The 16,713-nt window shown below is 47.0% G+C and overlaps 1 protein-coding gene across 1 annotated transcript in view; it reads right to left on the bottom strand.

Moving 5' to 3' along the window:
• The window catches only part of MCTP2 (multiple C2 and transmembrane domain containing 2), a 95,322-nt gene that overhangs the window by 43,364 nt on the left and 35,245 nt on the right, over positions 1-16,713 (bottom strand). The window contains exons 9-13 of the mRNA XM_016197728.2: positions 15,441-15,571; positions 11,248-11,434; positions 9,290-9,383; positions 3,655-3,757; positions 2,005-2,107 (exon numbers count right to left, since the gene is read on the bottom strand). Coding sequence (XP_016053214.1) covers positions 2,005-2,107; positions 3,655-3,757; positions 9,290-9,383; positions 11,248-11,434; positions 15,441-15,571 — 618 coding nt within the window. The remainder of the gene's footprint in view (positions 1-2,004; positions 2,108-3,654; positions 3,758-9,289; positions 9,384-11,247; positions 11,435-15,440; positions 15,572-16,713) is intronic.

The following is a 16,713-nucleotide window of genomic DNA, read 5'->3' as shown; positions in this document are numbered from 1 at the left end:
TGATCGGCTGCCTCCTGCACGCCCCCTGCTGGGGATGGAGGAGCCTGCACCCCGGGCCTGTGCCCTGACCGGGAATCCAGCTGCGACCTCCTGGCTCATGGTCCACGCTCAACTGTGAGCCATGGTGGCTGGCCTGAGAGTCCTTTTTCTACACTTAGTCATCACTGCTAATGGAAAACCTTTACTGTATTTATTAATTGGGTTGCTTAAACGAAGTTGTAATTTAATTTACTACTGCAAAGGTGATGGAGATGATAGCTTACACTCTAAGTGCTTACTGTGTGCTCTAATGTGCTCACTTTACATCTGCCACACCACTGAAATCCTCACCACAGGCTTCCAATGTAGGTATTATGATAAGAATCTTCACTTCATCAAGGAGGAAACAGAAACAGAGAGGCTCAGCATCATCAAAAACCACACAGCCAGTTAAGGAAGAAAAGTGGCGCCAACCCAAGTGGTCTGGCTTCATGATCTATACTCATAATAATCATAATCGTGTGTGAATAAAGCATGAGCCATTCATGTGACTATTAGTTTAACTATTCTGATTTCTCCCTCTTCAAATTAACTTTTCTGCTAGGTTGACAGATCTTTTCCTTATTGATTAAAAAAGCACACCTTTGCCTAGCCTGCCTTACTCAACGGTTGAGCATCGACCTAGGATCCAGGAGGTCGCGGTTCGATTACCGGTCAGGGCACAGGCCCGGGGTGCAGGCTCCTCGATCCCCAGCAGGGGGCGTGCGGGAGGCAGCCGGTCAGTGACTCTCATCATTGATGTTTCTCTCTCTCCCCCTCTCCCTTCCTCTCTCTGAAATCAATAAAGACATTAAAAAATAATAATAAAATAAAATTGTGCTCCATGCCCGTTACATGTATTCTTTTAGGAATAACTGACAAAGTTTTAATAAAAACAGGAGGAATCCCCTCGCGGAGAGTGGCGCGGCCTGCTGCTGCGGGCTCGGAGCAGGTGGCAGGAGCCAGCTCCACGGCGGAGCAGCTGCTCCACGCTCTCCTCGAGTGACATCGGGGAGATGAGAACTTGGGGAGAAATTAGCCAAGCGATCAAAAACAGGAGAGATATTGGGAGGTGCAGTGGTGCCGTCCTTGCTGAAACTTCATTCGAGCTCGTCTAATCTCGGGGCTGCATTACAGACTGTTCCAGCCACGATGACACACTAATCGCCTCGGCCCGATAAGTCTCCGGGAAGAAAGAAATAAAGCCTCACTGACTGATAAGGCCACAGAGGCTGGACAACAAACTGTCTTCAGGGTTGGATGGAAAACTGGAGTTCTGTCTTCTAGAACAATACACTGGTACACACATTAACGTCCCATTAATAGGTGACTTCAGATCCCAGTTTCCTCCTCTGCCGATGTAAGGTCAGAATCTGGTGCTTTCACCTCTGAATTTTATGGGGTATTTTTTGATTCAGCTCTTAGGTTACTCGGGCACGTTGCTTTGCAGCTGGACTTTGGAAACAGCCCTCTTTTTGCAAGAGAGGCTCCCTGCTTTCTTCCTCAGAGCATTTTCGAGACTGAAAGCAATCATGACTACTAAAAAGACAAACAGGCCTTCAGAGAAAATGATCTTTAGTGGAACTGAGAACAACCGTGAGGTTCTCAGCAATTAATCTTTGAAGAAATGGGCAGTGAGGAGGTAATAAAGAAATACAAACATGTTTTTTATCAATGAATGCAAAATCAGTCCCAGATTATGTATGTCTTGAAACCAAAGAGAAACTCCCATCTTAAGATAGAAAGACTGAGCGTGAATTGTAAAAGACAGGTCAAAATGTTTGGGTTGGTTCAACCATATTTGACTGACACAGAAAGAAAATGATGTTATTTTATACCTGAAACTACTGAAAATAATGAATAACAATAAATAATAAAACAACTGTTTCCCGCTAGAATGGGAAGGAGTTCTTTGCATCCAGGTTGCAAAGATAAAGCAGATCAAGCCCCATAGAAACGTGTCAACTATTAACAAAGGCAACTTACGGACAGCAAGGGAATGGAGACTTTTCCAAGAAAATCAGGGGGCTTGTCTCCGTCTTCATCAAACACCGTCACTTCTAAGACATCGTGGACATCTTTAACGGGACTGAAACAAGAAAACACACGTGTGTCATATACAAACACACGCACGTGAAGTCTGCTCCACGAAGATCTGAAAACACGGTTTCACTAATTAAGTCTGTATGTCCTTAGAGAATCAAACTCCCATTTAATTAAACTCCAAAAATTAAATCAAACTGACTATATTCCCAAACCTTCCATCAGAGAAGATTCAGTCATCCACATGAAAAAAGAAGTCAACTTTTTTACTCGATGACATTTCCCAAGTCTACACCCGCTCAGAGGTAAGGCTGTTGGAGAAACAGGGTGAGGAGAGAATGGAGACAGAGTGAGGAGCATGAAAGGACAGCGATGTCCTTTTAGTAACCTCCAAGAAGAGCAAAAATAAGATTCTTTTTTAATTAATTCACCCGGCCAGCGTGGCTCAGTGGCTGTCCACTCATGAACCGGGAGGTCGAGGTTCAATTCCCGGTCAGGGCACAGGCCCGAGTTGCGGGCTCCTCGATCCCCAGCAGGGGGCGTGCGGGAGGCAGCCAGTCAATGACTCTCACCATTAATGTTTCTCTCCCTCTCCCTTCCTCTCTCTGAAATCAATAAAAAACATATTTTTTAAAAAATTATGAAGAATTCACTTAAAAATAAGTGGTTAAAATCACTATTGGCTGAGGTCCACGGAAAATGTCCTATTATTGAAATAAAATCCAACATGCTAAAAATCCCATCGTATTTAGAAACATGTTTTATGTTGACCAGAAATCTGACATCAGCTCCAGCGACCAATGGAGCCAAGGTCAATGGCAATGTCTTCAGCGAACAAGAGACTCTTGCACGGGGCAATTTGCAAACCTGCTCGGCAGAGCTGGTCCACTTCTCACTGGCCCTGGGAACCACCTACTTGGGAACCATCAGCACACTGAAAACAGACCTTACTCTTTCGGCCACAAGCACAGGCAGAGCGTTCAGTTTAGTGAAGGCAGTAAACTGCCATTTGTTTCACCCAAATTCAACAGGGATGGTCAGGTATCCAGAGTCTAAGGCAAACTAAGAAATACAACCAGCCCCCTAAGTGCCTGAGTTCAAACGTGGACCAGGTCACCGAGATTGACAAGGAGCCTGTGGGACTTCTGAGGACTCACAGATGACCTGTATTTTTCCAAAAGGCCCTGGCAGAATATAATTAAAATAATGCTGTAACATATAAGCTCTTTGAATTTAAGGCAGGCCGGCATTCCTAATCTTCTTTAACCCAGGGATGAATTCGTCTGGATATACTGAAGCTTCCTTCCACTCACTGATTAATTTAGTCACTAAAAACCTACTTTACATGCCTCCTCTCCCACTCCTGTGCAGTTCCAAATGGTCTCTTCTATTATTACCCCTCAAGCCTATAAAATGAAAAGATAAAAAGGTTTTCGGAAGGGGGGAAAAAAACAAACAATAAAACTCATTCTTGGCATAGAGAAATGGACAGAAAGTTCCACTCAGGAGCCCCAGGCCGCCCCAAACGTATCAGGGATAACTGGTCTGGGAGTTAAAGACGTGCCTGGATATTCCAGCGGCTAAAGCACTTACAATGTAAAAACTTTGTTCCACTCGGGGTTGAGGGTCTTGTAAATGGTGTGTGTCTGAAGCCGGTCATTGCCTAACTCCAACAAGCAGAAAGGATCGCTCTTCCCTGGAAAGAGAACAGAGACACTGGTCACAGACAAATGAGTCTCAGAGGTGACAGAGGTCACCCGGCCGGCATGGCTCAGTGGTTGAGCATCGACCTAGGACCCAGGAGATCGCGGTTCAATTCCCAGTCAGGACAGAGGCCCGGGTTGCGGGCTCGATCCCCAGCAGGGGGCAAGGAGGAGGCAGCCGATCAATGACTCTCATCATTGATGTTTCTCTCTCTCCCTTTCTCTCTCTGAAATCAATAAAAAACAACAACAAAAAACCCAGAAGCTCATCTCTGTTTCCTTCCTAGATTCTCTTTGAGCGCATGGAGATCATTACTTGTCTATAACTGGGAGCTCATGATAACTTACAGGTTCCCACATGGTGTGAGAGGCGAGAAAAAGTGTAAACAGGGCTATCTAGGAGTTAAAGCAGCGTTGGAGTGAGTGGCCAAACATATATGATCCTGCATGTTCAGTGCATTGTGAGAACATAGGCTACATTTTGGGTGCTCACAAACATGCGAAAGTATAATTCCAAAAACGTCAGTTCCAAGTTTTTACCTTTAAAAGAAAAAGCTTAACCCTTACTTCCCCCACCTCACCTCTTCTTTTTCCACCCTACCTCACACGGCTTCCAACAGAGTAAAAAAAAATCCAACACCCAAAGCTGGACCCACAAACTGACCCTGTAAAATTCTCTCCACTTTCGCTGGGTTTGGCCGAAGGATCTAGAATCGGGGCTGCCAGCAAAGGAATGACTGGCTCTGTAATGTCGACATGGCAGGAGCACACTGACGCCTCCGCAGCGCACCGGCGACTTGCAGGGCAGCGTGCACTAAATTAATTGGGGGCATAGGACAGATGCTGCTCCAGCAAATGGCCAAGGAAACCAGGCCAGGGCCTAACGCAGGGAGTGCTCAGGCCTCTTGACCTCCCGGCCTCCCATTCAGGTCACCGAACTTAGATCTAATTCACTTAATGACCAGGAGGTGCTGCACATCAATAGCAAGACCTACATGTGCAGGAGCCTGCGTGAAGATGGTATTTTTTTTAAAAAAAAAAAAGAGAGAAGAGCAGATGCATGGGGAAGGGTCAGGATTAAACTGGAGATTCATACAACTGACCAGAGGCCTGGACACACACACATGCGTGGCCACAGCCTTTACGTCAATGCTGTTATCTCAGTGGCCAGTAGGAGATGATCAGGTCATGGGGGTAAATGAATGAGTTCGAGTTGTCAGTTACTAACAATGAAAATGGTCCCCGCCTAAAATGAGCAGAAAATGAACTAAACAGTTCTCAGGATCATTGCAAACAATGCAAAATCCGGCTTGAGAAAGCACTGGAAAATATGGGAAGACTCAGGCACAAGAATCTCAACCAATATCTGACACCAGAGCCCAGCCGGGCGTGGCTCAGCAGTTGGGCATCGACCTAGGACCCAGGATATCGGGGTTCGATTCCTGGTCAGGACACAGGCCCGGGGTACAGGCTCCTGGATCCCCAGCAGGGGGCGAGCAGGAGGCAGCCGACCCATGACTCTCATCATTGATGTCTCTCTCTCTCTCCCTCTCCCTTCCTCTCTGTGAAATCAATAAAGATATCTGTTTTTTTAAAAAAAGAGTGTTTTACTCGGAATGATTTGCAAGGCACGGGCTAGGGGCTGGGTGGGCGGGAGCCTGGCAATAATAAAGAATATACTGTCCCCTCAACAACCGTGACCTTGAGCCCAGCTGGGCGTGGCTCAGCAGTTGAGCATCGACCTAGGATGGAGGCGATCGGGGTTCGATTCCCGGTCAGGGCTCATGCCTGGGTTGCGGGCTGCAGCCGATCAGTGACTCTCATCATTGATGTTTCTCTCTCTCTCTCTCCCTCTCCTTTCCTCTCTCTGAAATCAATAAAGATATATTAAAAACAACAACAACCGTGACCCTGAAAGAGAGCACCCAGCCCTCTCTCAGCTGCGCGCTCAGGCAGCGGGCGCGGGGTCCCCCAGCCCGGGCTGCAACAGCGGCTTCTGCTTAACCAGCTGGCAGACTGTTAGTAGGTGTCAGCCCGGCTCCTCCAGAGACACCAACGTGACAGTCCATCAGCGCTTGCTCTGGGGACACCGGCTGACACTTTTAATGCCAGCCCTGGGGTTGCTCCGCAGCAGGGCGGAGCCACAGGGGCTGGAGCTGGGCCTGGGCCCGCACCCCGCACCCAGCCGTCCCAGCTAAGGGGGAGCATCCTTCCTTCCAGAAACTGGGAACTTCCGTCACGTGTCTCCACGGAACACAGGGCACCAGCTCCCTGAAGATAATCCCGTCAAAGCTCATTAAAATGCCGCATTTATTAATATTACAGGATAGACAGGCAGAGAGAAAGATTAAGAGACAAAGACGTTTAGCCACTGACAGTCGTTTATAAATACTTTATGAATTATTTTCCCTGCAAAGGTTCCAAGTTCAGGGCCTTTCAATGAAATTTAAATAAGCGTTTTTACTCGGGATCAGAATGATTTCCTGTAATAAATGACACGCCCAGTGTTCCCCAGTGGGACCGAGCGTGCCACCGGGCAAGCTGACCCACGGCCGCTCGGGTGGGCGCTTTTCCTCCGCGCTCCGCCTGTGTCTGCAGGTGAAGCGTCTAGCTGACCCCCCCAGAGCCAGCTGCCATGTCACCTTGACGCATCACACCACCGGCCCTGGAGTTTCACGGGGCTTGAGCACCCTGCACTCAAGAGCCTGGGCCATTTCCGACACCGCTTTCAAGTTCATTTACATTCCTCGAACGGCAAGTAGAGGTTCCTCATTTAAATAATTCTACCTTTATATGAGTTACAGGAGTGGGATGACAAGTCATAAATGTATTTTAGAGGTCGTATCAGTCATCTGACAAATATTTATTAAGCGCACACTCTACTCCTGGCAGCTGACCAGGCCCTGATGTACACAGGCCACCAGGCCATTACCTTTATGGGACTCTCCGAACAGTCTCTGCTTTTTAGCAAATGTCACCTTTTCCATGAAAACTTCCCCCATGTTCCCCACCAGCGGACTGAGTGCTCCGCCTTTGACCTCGGGCTGTATGTTTTCCTGGTATGTCTGACATCCTACATCTGTGCGTCTCTGTTCCAAAGTGAGCCCTGTATTTTCACCCAAGGGGCCTGATCCAGGCAAACCCGACACGGGCACACATGGCCCAGTGACAGAGGGGCCGCAGGGACACCCCTGGCTGCTGGTGATGGGTGTTGGCTCCTCCCGCTCTGTGCAAGAAACCACGCTTTATGCAGTTCTCCTTCCCTCTTCTAGAAAGCGATTAATGTTGGTGTAGAAGAGGAATCTCAAGTTCAAGGGCATTTAATTTGGTTGGTTAAAGTCTACGAAGAATCCACAGCGGAGGTGAATTTTAAGCAAGGTTTAGGAGGGAGCTGACTGGGCCAGCAGAAATGGGCAGGCCCTTCTTAATAACAGAGGGACAGGCCAGAGCCTTAAATTTATTTATTAACAACATAGATGGACAGACAAACTGACTTGAGGTTACATTCCCCATGACATCAACAATCATAGGTTTAAAAAGAGCTATATGTACATGTTTAGATGGAAGTAAAAATAATTTGCCCTGGAAAACTAGGAGATAACTCCAAATGTGCTCTAGTGATGATAGAACTATTCATTGCAAAGGCACGTGGGAGATGCTTGAATTAAGTGTTTTCATAAACTGTAAATTGTTTAAAAAAAAAAGTTTAAATAAATACAACACTGGAAACTTTTGCAACTAAATTAATGAGCCTTAGAAGTAATCATCTGAGTGTTTCATCTACAAGCCTGAGAAATTTACAGCCATACTGGCCAAAACCTTTTTTTGGATTTCTCACTGGGTATTTCCTTAAGATCGAGATCACCTTATTTATTTCGGGGGCTTATAGAGTAGTAATTTCCATTGTTTCACTTTCTCAGGGAGAGAGAGAACATTTTTTTCTTAAACAAAGGTAACATTTCCCATCATTTTTGTAATATAAAGTGCTTAAAATGAAAATTCTCTTTTCCAAAGCTTGAGCTTCCTCAAACTCAGACTCCAAAGTTCAGAAGTTATACAAATTCAGTGTAACTGTTTCTGTTGGGAGGAAAAGACCACATTCTAAAAATATGAGATAAAGTCCTAGGCAGTTTGTCTCAGTGGTTAGAGCACCAGCCTGTGGACTGAAGGGTCCTGGGTTCAGTTCCAGCCAAGGGCACACACCTAGGCTCCCCCCAGGTGGGGCACATGCGGAAGGCAACCAATGGATGTGTCTCTCTCACATCAATGTTTCCCTCTCTCTCACTCTCTTCCTTCCACTCTCTCTGAAAAGCAATGGAAAAAATATCCTCGGGGGACGGTTAAAAAAAATATAAAAATATGAAATAAGTAAATAAACATGCACTACCATGTCGAGGAGCCGCGCTGTATGATATTCTCTGTACTCATCAATTTTCTTGGTAAATAACATCTGTCGTGTAGGTGTCTAAATCGTTCGTCAGCGCAGGGGATGATTTATTTGGCAACGAGGGACAGTCACCCTCCAATCAGACACTGGAATGTCCAGAGCGCTCTCCTCCCGGTCAGGCATCATTCAGCACAAGGCAGGTCTACTCTAGCCAATGCCTCCAAGTCCAGGTTAGTGGAGCACCAAGAGAAACCCCGTGCAAAGCACTGGCAACTGCAAAGTGGGTAAGAATAAAGCACCCTGGGCACAGAGGCCCTCAGCAGAGTCACGGCAAGAAGCCGATTCTGGTTTTGGAGGGACCCCAGAAAAGCGTTACCCAAAAATTAATTTAACCAAGAAGTCATGACACTAAGAATCCACAAATATCTTTGAGGGCCAAATGGACCAGGAACATTATCGAATCAGAGCACGATCGTTCGAAGAAGCAGACTTTGGTGAAAAAAGATTCATTCCGTGAAAAAACTGCTTGTCTGAGTCTTTTTTTCTTTTTTGACTCTATTTCAGCGATTTTCAACTGATGAGCCCCGAGAATTTTTAAAACATGCAGTACCTGACTATTTAGTCAGGGGGACTGACCCCTTTTCCCTTAGACCGTCAAATAAAAATAAATGACAGCGGTCAACACAACAGTAGCCATCCCGTGTGAACCATAAATATAAAGGTCACATAACAGCTGCATCTTACCGGTCACGTCGCATGATAAGGCTGCGTCTGATCGGTTAATTCTTGGTATCAATAATCCTTATATACAAGTATAGGCGCCTGATTTTGTAAAAAGTCACTTTGGAGCAAAAGAGCAGGTAATTACTATCATGATTTTTTGGTAAATCAATCAAAATTATACCCTTTTTTTGGTCAGATTGGCAAAAAATATAATATACTTTTTGGTGTGCTGCAGAATTTTATTTAGTATTTATATGGGCCATGAGATGACAAAGGTTGAAAATCTCTTCTCTATTTGGAACAGCATGATTGCTGGGTCCATACTTCTACTTATTAAAACATTTTGCTTTGCCATAAGATCACTTCAAAAAGGGAGATAAATAAAAATTTAAAAATGAATAAAACTGTTTTATACCTGAGAAATCTGCAGCCAAGAGGTCCACGGCCTTTAAAACCTTCACTTGCAAGATGCCGATGTCCTTCAGATCTTTCAGGGAGTTCTGTAAGCACTGAGGAAAAGAAACGCGGATCGCAAATGAAAACAGCTTTCTAATATACCCCTTAATGGCATAAAGTCATACAGGAAGAACCTTCTAGATTGATCGCCCCCTTTCTCACGTAACGCTTAGAAACGCTGCAAAGTGCATCGTATCCGTCAACAGGACAGTTAGGCGCCGACAGCCACCAGATTAAAAGTGACTGAGAATTAATTAACTACAGCTTCGAAATGAACAAATTACAAACACATACAATCGGCTTTTAACATCGCCCCCTGGTGAAAGCACAGGGATCCCACCGGGAAAATGCGCGTGGAGCTCCATTCATTCCCCTTTTCTCTTTCTTTCACTTTAATGAAAGTTTTAAATCACCATTATTCTGACCTGGTTTGTGCAAACTTTATGGACACCAGAGGGCTGCGCCTGGGCCCTCCGTCGATTCTTATTACCCCTGGAAAGGGAGTGGGGATGGAAACGGAGGGTGAGTTTTCTGGCCCATGCTTAGCCAGCTCATTCAATTGGAGGCTGAGCCCAGAGTAGCACCCTGTACTCACAGCGATGCTCATTTTTAGTTTGCATGAGCCAAGGCTTCAGCCCAGGGTGGGGCAAAAGTAGGTTTATAATTGTGAGTATGCGAAAGAATTGATTCTTGCATTGTTATTTATTAATTTGTTAAAATTGGCAATTTATCCATGGGAAAATGTGGAGAAAAGCTTTATTTTTTACCATCAACTTTTTATTTAACTAAAGCCACTGGAAAAAATTTGGAACAGCAGAGTCTGTCAAATGCCTTTGGACTATGCCAACCTTGCCTGCAGAATGTGTGTCCACGATAAGATGCGGGGCTACGGGGTTTGCACTCCCGAAGATGAAGAATTTTTCAATTAATCAATACACCTGCCCAGCGAAGGGCTTTGGAGGCACTAACGTTTATGCTGAGAGTAATATTCCCATTAAATAAAGATCCGTCTTTGCTCCATCTTTATGCCACTTTTCTAAAGCATGTCTTTCGTGTGTGGCAATAAACATATTGATTTATAAAGAAGATGGGATAAAAACAGAATGCAAATAAAGACACCTAGGAAGCCAGAGAGGGAAAATAAATGAGGAAGACAAAGCCATTCGGTTTAAAAGTGCTGAGCAGACTTTGAAGCACATTGCATCTATTTAGACAAAAATCTCAGATGCCAATTTTATCCCGGGTGGGACAGGACAACAGGCCTCCGCACCTGTCCAGGGCTTGGCTTTATAAGACTTGGATCTAAAAGGTTCTGGAAAAGTATCTATAACGTTGCAAATATGGATGGCTGCTTAAAAAATAACTACTTGCCCGGCCGGCATAGCTCAGGGGTTGAGCATCGACCTATGATCTAGGAGATCGGGGTTCGATTCCTGGTCAGGGCACAGGCCCGGGTTTTGGGCTCGATCCCCAGCAGGGGGCGAGCAGGAGACAGCGGATCAATGACTCTCATCATTGATGTTTCTGTCTCTCTCTCTCTTCCCCTTCCTCTCTCTGAAATTAATAAAGATATATATATTTTTTAAATGACTACTTTCATGAACTTCTATTAAAATTCCTATGCAGACAAGCTAAGCAAGTTTGCCTCGCTGAGGATTTCAGTTTTCTCCAAAGTTCCAAAAAGCTACAAATTCTAAACACCTTTGTTGGCTTGTAAAGGAGCAGGAAGGTAAACTCTAATGTTCTTCCACCTCCTCGCTAATGCATTAACCTCTAGGTCTGACGTCTGGGTTTATGAGACATACCATTAAACCTGGGATCAAGACCTCTTTTTATGCAGTGTCTCAATTCATGGACTTTGCTGCAACTCAAAAGGGTGCTGGGGGTGGCAACGGTGCTGCGAGGCAGAGCACTCACATAGCGCTGGGCGATGTGCTTCCTCTCGCTGGGGTCCGCCAAGGGGCACACACACAGGTCGGAGATGGACACCCCCGAGCAGGGAGTGAGCGTGATCAGCAGCAGGAGGGCCCCCAGGCAGCTGTCCAGAGGCAGCTCCAGGCGGTTGGCCTGCTTCAGCGGCAGTGCAGCGATGTCCACTTTACACCTGGGAAAGGAGAAATCAGAGAAAGAAAAGTGAGGCTTTGTGGCCACTTCGGAGCCCCCCAAGCACCTGTGTTCATCTCCCAGCCCCGAACCGTGCTCTAGCTGGGCCTGGGGTTTCCTGGGCAGGGGGGGCGGCAGGGGCTCCTCTGGCCTGGAGCACCCACCCCCAGCCTAGGGCACCCTGAAGTGGAGGAGAGAAAGGGGCAAAGAATGGAAATGGCAATGAAAAGAGGAGTCGGATCCTCGCAAATGAGGTCTGCAGAGAGAAAGAGATCAGGATTTAGGGAGAAGCCCTGCCCTGTCTGGCTCAATGGTTAGAGCATCAGCCCTCAGGCTGAAGGGTCCCGGGTTCAATTCCAGCCAAGGGCAGGTACCTCATTTGCAGGCTGGATCCCTGGCCCCAGTTGGGGCATGAGGAACCCATCGATGTGTCTCTCTCTCATCAATGTTTCTCTCTCTCTCTCAAAAGCAATGGAAAAAAATATACCTTCAGGTAAGGATTACACACACAAAAAAAAAAAATTGGGGAGAAAAAAAGGTTTCTAGGTTTAAGCATTATGGCCCTATGTGGCTTTTCTACACTGTGTCTTTTTCCAGCAAAGACAATAAAGGGTCTCAAAAAAATCAGAAAAGACAAGAGAAATAAATATAAGTGGGAGCCCGCAATCCGGGCCTGTGGGAGAGGGTTAATGAAAACACCATTTCCTTCCAGATTAATGCCAACGGGCAAGTTTTTAGTTAAATAAACGTGTTAAGGTGTTTTCCTAACAGGCACAGTTCCTCAGGGTTTCCCCGGTGGGTTTCTTTTCGGACAAATGGAGCATGAAGTGGTGCTGATAGATCCCGCCTCAGCACACTGCCAGGCAGGGCTGTCCCCACCTGCTGTAAAGCACAGGTTTTCCGCCTCTTAACAGTCAGTGTGCCGGGGATGTTGAAAACCTCAAGCACATTTAAATACAGAAGCAAACGCCAAAAAGGGGGGCTGAGTGCTAAGCACTTATTTGCTTCAACACTGAAAAATCTGGGTTTGCCTGGACCACACCTGCTTTCTTTATGCACAGAAGGGTGGAAGAGAGACAGGGAGGAGGGGGGAGGCAGAGAGGGAGATTCTCGATTGCTCTCCAAAGTTATTAAATCAGATGAACGGCCTGGCCGGCGTGGTTCAGCGGTTGAGCGTCAACCTATGAACCAGGAGATCTCGGTTCGATTCCCGGTCAGGGCCCAGGCCCGGGGTGCAGGCTCCTCGATCCCCAGCAGGGGGCGAGCAGGAGGCAGCTGATCCATGGCTCTCTCTGATCATTGATGTTTCTCTCTCTCCCCCTCTCCCTTCCTCTCTCTGAAATCAGTAGAAATTTAAAAAGAAAACAAGGCTAAATTACTTTTTCTGCAGCAAGCATATCCTAAAGCTGCGCTCTGCAGCCCTCCGGCGGTTAATGTGCGGAGAGCGCACTGTTTCTGACCTCCTGTCCCTGCCTTTCTCCATTAATCCCACAGCATTTTACTGTTTTAATTCAACACATAATTTTACCATATCGGTCAGCCCAACCTGCTCAAGTTTCCCTTGCCATGATAGCTTTTAACCTCTCGTTCATTACCATAATTCTCTGTTTTATATTACAGACTGGTCAGCTTTTAGCTTAAATGCAAGGGGCCGAAAAGGGTGCTCTCGTCTTAAAAGCTGTAAATCTCAGAGGCGGAGGAAGGGGGGGAACAGGAAGAAGACGGTGGATGTGTCAAGCGTGGCTGTAAAAGCAGATCGACGACATGCGATGCAATTTGTCCAGAAAAATATCCCAGCCCTGGTTCGCCACCCCATCGGAGTCACTATTAAATGGGTGAGCGTCAGAGCCCCTCTCTGGGTCACCCTGTGGGGCCAAGGATGGGGGCTCTGGGGCAGCCTGGGCTCGAGCATTCTCATTCTTAAATCGTCCAAGCTCAATGAAGTCTGGAAGATTCTATAACGAGTTGATCTCTAGAATCACCTTCAAATGTAAAATATCCGTTAAGGAAATTATTTTGAAATGGTACAGGTTTGCAATGGGAGAGTCTGCAATGTATACGCTTACCACTTTGTTTAAAAGTTGGAGCAGGTTAAACGTGGCTTTATTTCTTACTCCCCCTCAAACTTCATGGTCTCTGGACCACTGATGGACTCTAGGATCAAAGACTGTCCTTTTTTTTTTTTTTTGCCTGCGAATACATCTGGGGTCAGTAGGCTCGATGGTATCAGGGGGAACTGGCTGAGCACCAGCCCTGACCTCCACAGGAGTTACCTGGGGCTCAGGTGCACATGACACACAGGGCCTCAGACAGCTCCCCGTGACTCAGGAGCCTCGAGGAGGCTGGGTGACAGGCAGGGCCATGTTTTAACTGTCACCAAGTTCACCAATGCCAATGTGATTTGTCCTTCCATAGCTGACCGGTACCCCAGCGTTTTAGCCACAGGAATAGAACCCAGCACTGTCCAGACCAAGTCACACTGTTCAGTCCTCAGTCAACAAATGTCCTTCCCACCGAGTCCTGGGGGCAATTCACTGCTCACTTCCATAAGAAATTAAAGATGACTATACTGTTTTGAAAAAAGAAAAACAGGCTGAATTTTTACTAGTCCTGTTTCATGTGCTTAAATTGCCTAAGTCTAGCTGCAAATGTCATAGCTATAGCTGCCATTCAGAAAAGTCTCACGATTAATAGTAATAATAGCATCTACCTTTCGGTGCTCGAAAGGACCTAAGTACCAGATGAGCATTGTTGCTGGTGGTCCTGATGACCCCGCGAGGAGGTCAGTGGCCCCACTACCCGGAGAGGAAGGCAGCTTCCAAGTTCACGGGCCGAGATCACCCAGCTACAAAGGGTGTGCTGACCAGCAAGCCCAGGATGTCCACCTCAGGGGCTGCTGTTCCTTCCTTCACGTCAAACTGCCTCCGAGGGGAAGCCTCATGACAAGAATTTCCTCGGAGAGGCCATGAAGAACTGTCGGGTGTTCTGCAAAACCAAACTACGCGACAGGCCTCGGGAGACAGCTGTGAGGGACTCACACCGTCCAAGGGACTCCTGAGGCAAAAGGCTATTTCCCGACACTTGGGGGATCCAGTAACTGAGCCTTGGAATTGCAACAACAAATAAAATGAAATGAGAAAGAAGTGAAATATGGGAAGGAAGAGACACTGGGGAACGGGCCTGTGGCAGGCATCACCCCGTCTCCCCTTAACTCTGAGAATCGGTACGTAACCAGCTCCCATAAATACTTCTGTTATCTCTTCTTGTACCGCCGGAGAGGAAAAAGGAAAATAATTCCCCAAAAAAAAAAAAAACCCAAAATAAATCCTTTAAAATCCATGAGAGAAAAGACAGACTGGCCGCTAGGACAGGGATGCACCTAAGTTACAAACAGGAAACGGCCGGAGTGCTAAATAAATACCCAAATGACAGCGTGTGGCATGCAAGGGACACCTGAAATTAGCGCCTGCGTCCGAGAAGGGACTTCACACTCATGGGGAAAAGCATTTCCGACGACGGGACGCGAGAGGGCGTCACTCTGCACCAAGAGAACAGGTCGCGGGGCCTTCACCACCGGGGGCCCCCGTTCCTGCCACCCAGATAGCACTGGGGACAGTGCACGTTGACGGGAGCCACCCTTGCTCAGCTGGCGAGCACCAAGTTTCTGATGCCCTCACCCAGGGGCGTGGGCCGGGCACCGGTATGTCACCGCGGTGCCACGCGTCGGAGCGCATGAGGCGTCTCAGGGACCCCGTGTAGGTGGAGGAGGGGACATGGGACCAGACTAGAAATCTGACCACCAGGGTCTGCCAAAGGCTGGGTCACAGTTAGGCTCCTGCGTCCCTCTGTCCTAATCAATACTAAGTGGCATCTACCAATTTGACAAAACGGAAACGTTCCCCAGGCGCGGGGCCAGCTGGCTTCTGGCTCCTCGGGGTGGGGATCGGAGGTCTGACCCTAAGCCCCGCACACAGCTCCCGCCACCCCAAAAAGCAGAGGGGACTCACGTGCCCAGTCGCTCCTCGTGTTTTTTGCTGTCCTTTCCCCAAACTTCAATGTCCAAGATGCCCATCCTGTCAGAGAAGTAGTGAAAGTCAAACTCTTCCTGCCACTGCGGATTTGCACTCTTACACAGTGTCTAGAAAACATGCGGTTACAATATTTATTTTCTTCACAATGCCATTCGGTGCAACAGCAGCTACACATTTCATTTCTAAACGGCAGGAGGGCGGGAGGGTATGTCTGTCTGTCCCTTGCAAAGTTAAACTCTCCTTTTCGGAAGGAAAGGGACTTGGAGGTTTTGGGAATTGGCAAAACATCACCACTCAGATTTAATAATTTATCAACCGAGCTAGAAAGAACACTGTTACCTCACAAGCAGCCCTAACTTTCGTATATATATAAAACCATAACTTTTATATATATATATATACATATACACACACACACACATATATGACATATTTCAATGGGCATTTTACAGTTGTTCAATCTTACAGAAAATATATTAATGGGTTCATCAGATCATTTTTATTGGCACATCCACTCAGCAGTGGCTTAAGAACGATATAAATTAACAGTTTGGGGTCTTGGTTAACATCTGTCAGATGCATTTCTCGGGACACCCATGCCTTGTACGTTGCTGCCTGTTTTTAGATCCCAGTTTGCTGCTAGAGTGAGAGAAAGGCTAGAAAATTCCACCGTGGCCAATTTGAAAAGGAACAAACGAGGGCTGAAAGCCCCAGCGCTTCTGTGTACGCCGAGACGGGGTCCCAGCTGCCCGAGCCACTGGCAGGATTGTCATTTTTGTTTCATTTACGTAGAGATTCAGTTCGGGCTAAAAAGTGAGTAGAAATGCTGGCCGCGGAGTACCAGGCTCTGGGGGCACAGCATCAGCTATGGCATCTTAGTGCCAACTGTCACCCATGGGAAAACAGGGGCGAGTCGGACCCCAGCTGCAGCCAACGTCACGTAACATCGCTGAAGCTGTTTCCACATCGGACTTAATATATCAGGTCACAGAATTTAGAAACCACAAAGGGGGAAAAAAAAACCAATTAGACCACAAATTAAATGCAATATCCCCCGAGGGGGAATGTAGCAGATATTGGACTAATTCTACACTTCACCTCAGTCCAAAGGGCTGAGTGTATGCCTGGAGATGAATAATTTTTCTATAAATCCTGAGCTCGGCCCTGGCTGGCTCAGGGGATCTAAGGCAGGGATGCGTTACCCGGGCGTGAGGCACAGCCTGAAACTTCCTGCTGAATATAATTATCT

The sequence above is a fragment of the Miniopterus natalensis genome, chromosome 22, assembly GCF_054644295.1.
Source record: "Miniopterus natalensis isolate mMinNat1 chromosome 22, mMinNat1.hap1, whole genome shotgun sequence".
In the NCBI taxonomy this organism is placed as follows: Eukaryota; Metazoa; Chordata; class Mammalia; order Chiroptera; family Miniopteridae; genus Miniopterus; species Miniopterus natalensis.
This window is presented reverse-complemented; position numbering and strand designations above follow the sequence as displayed.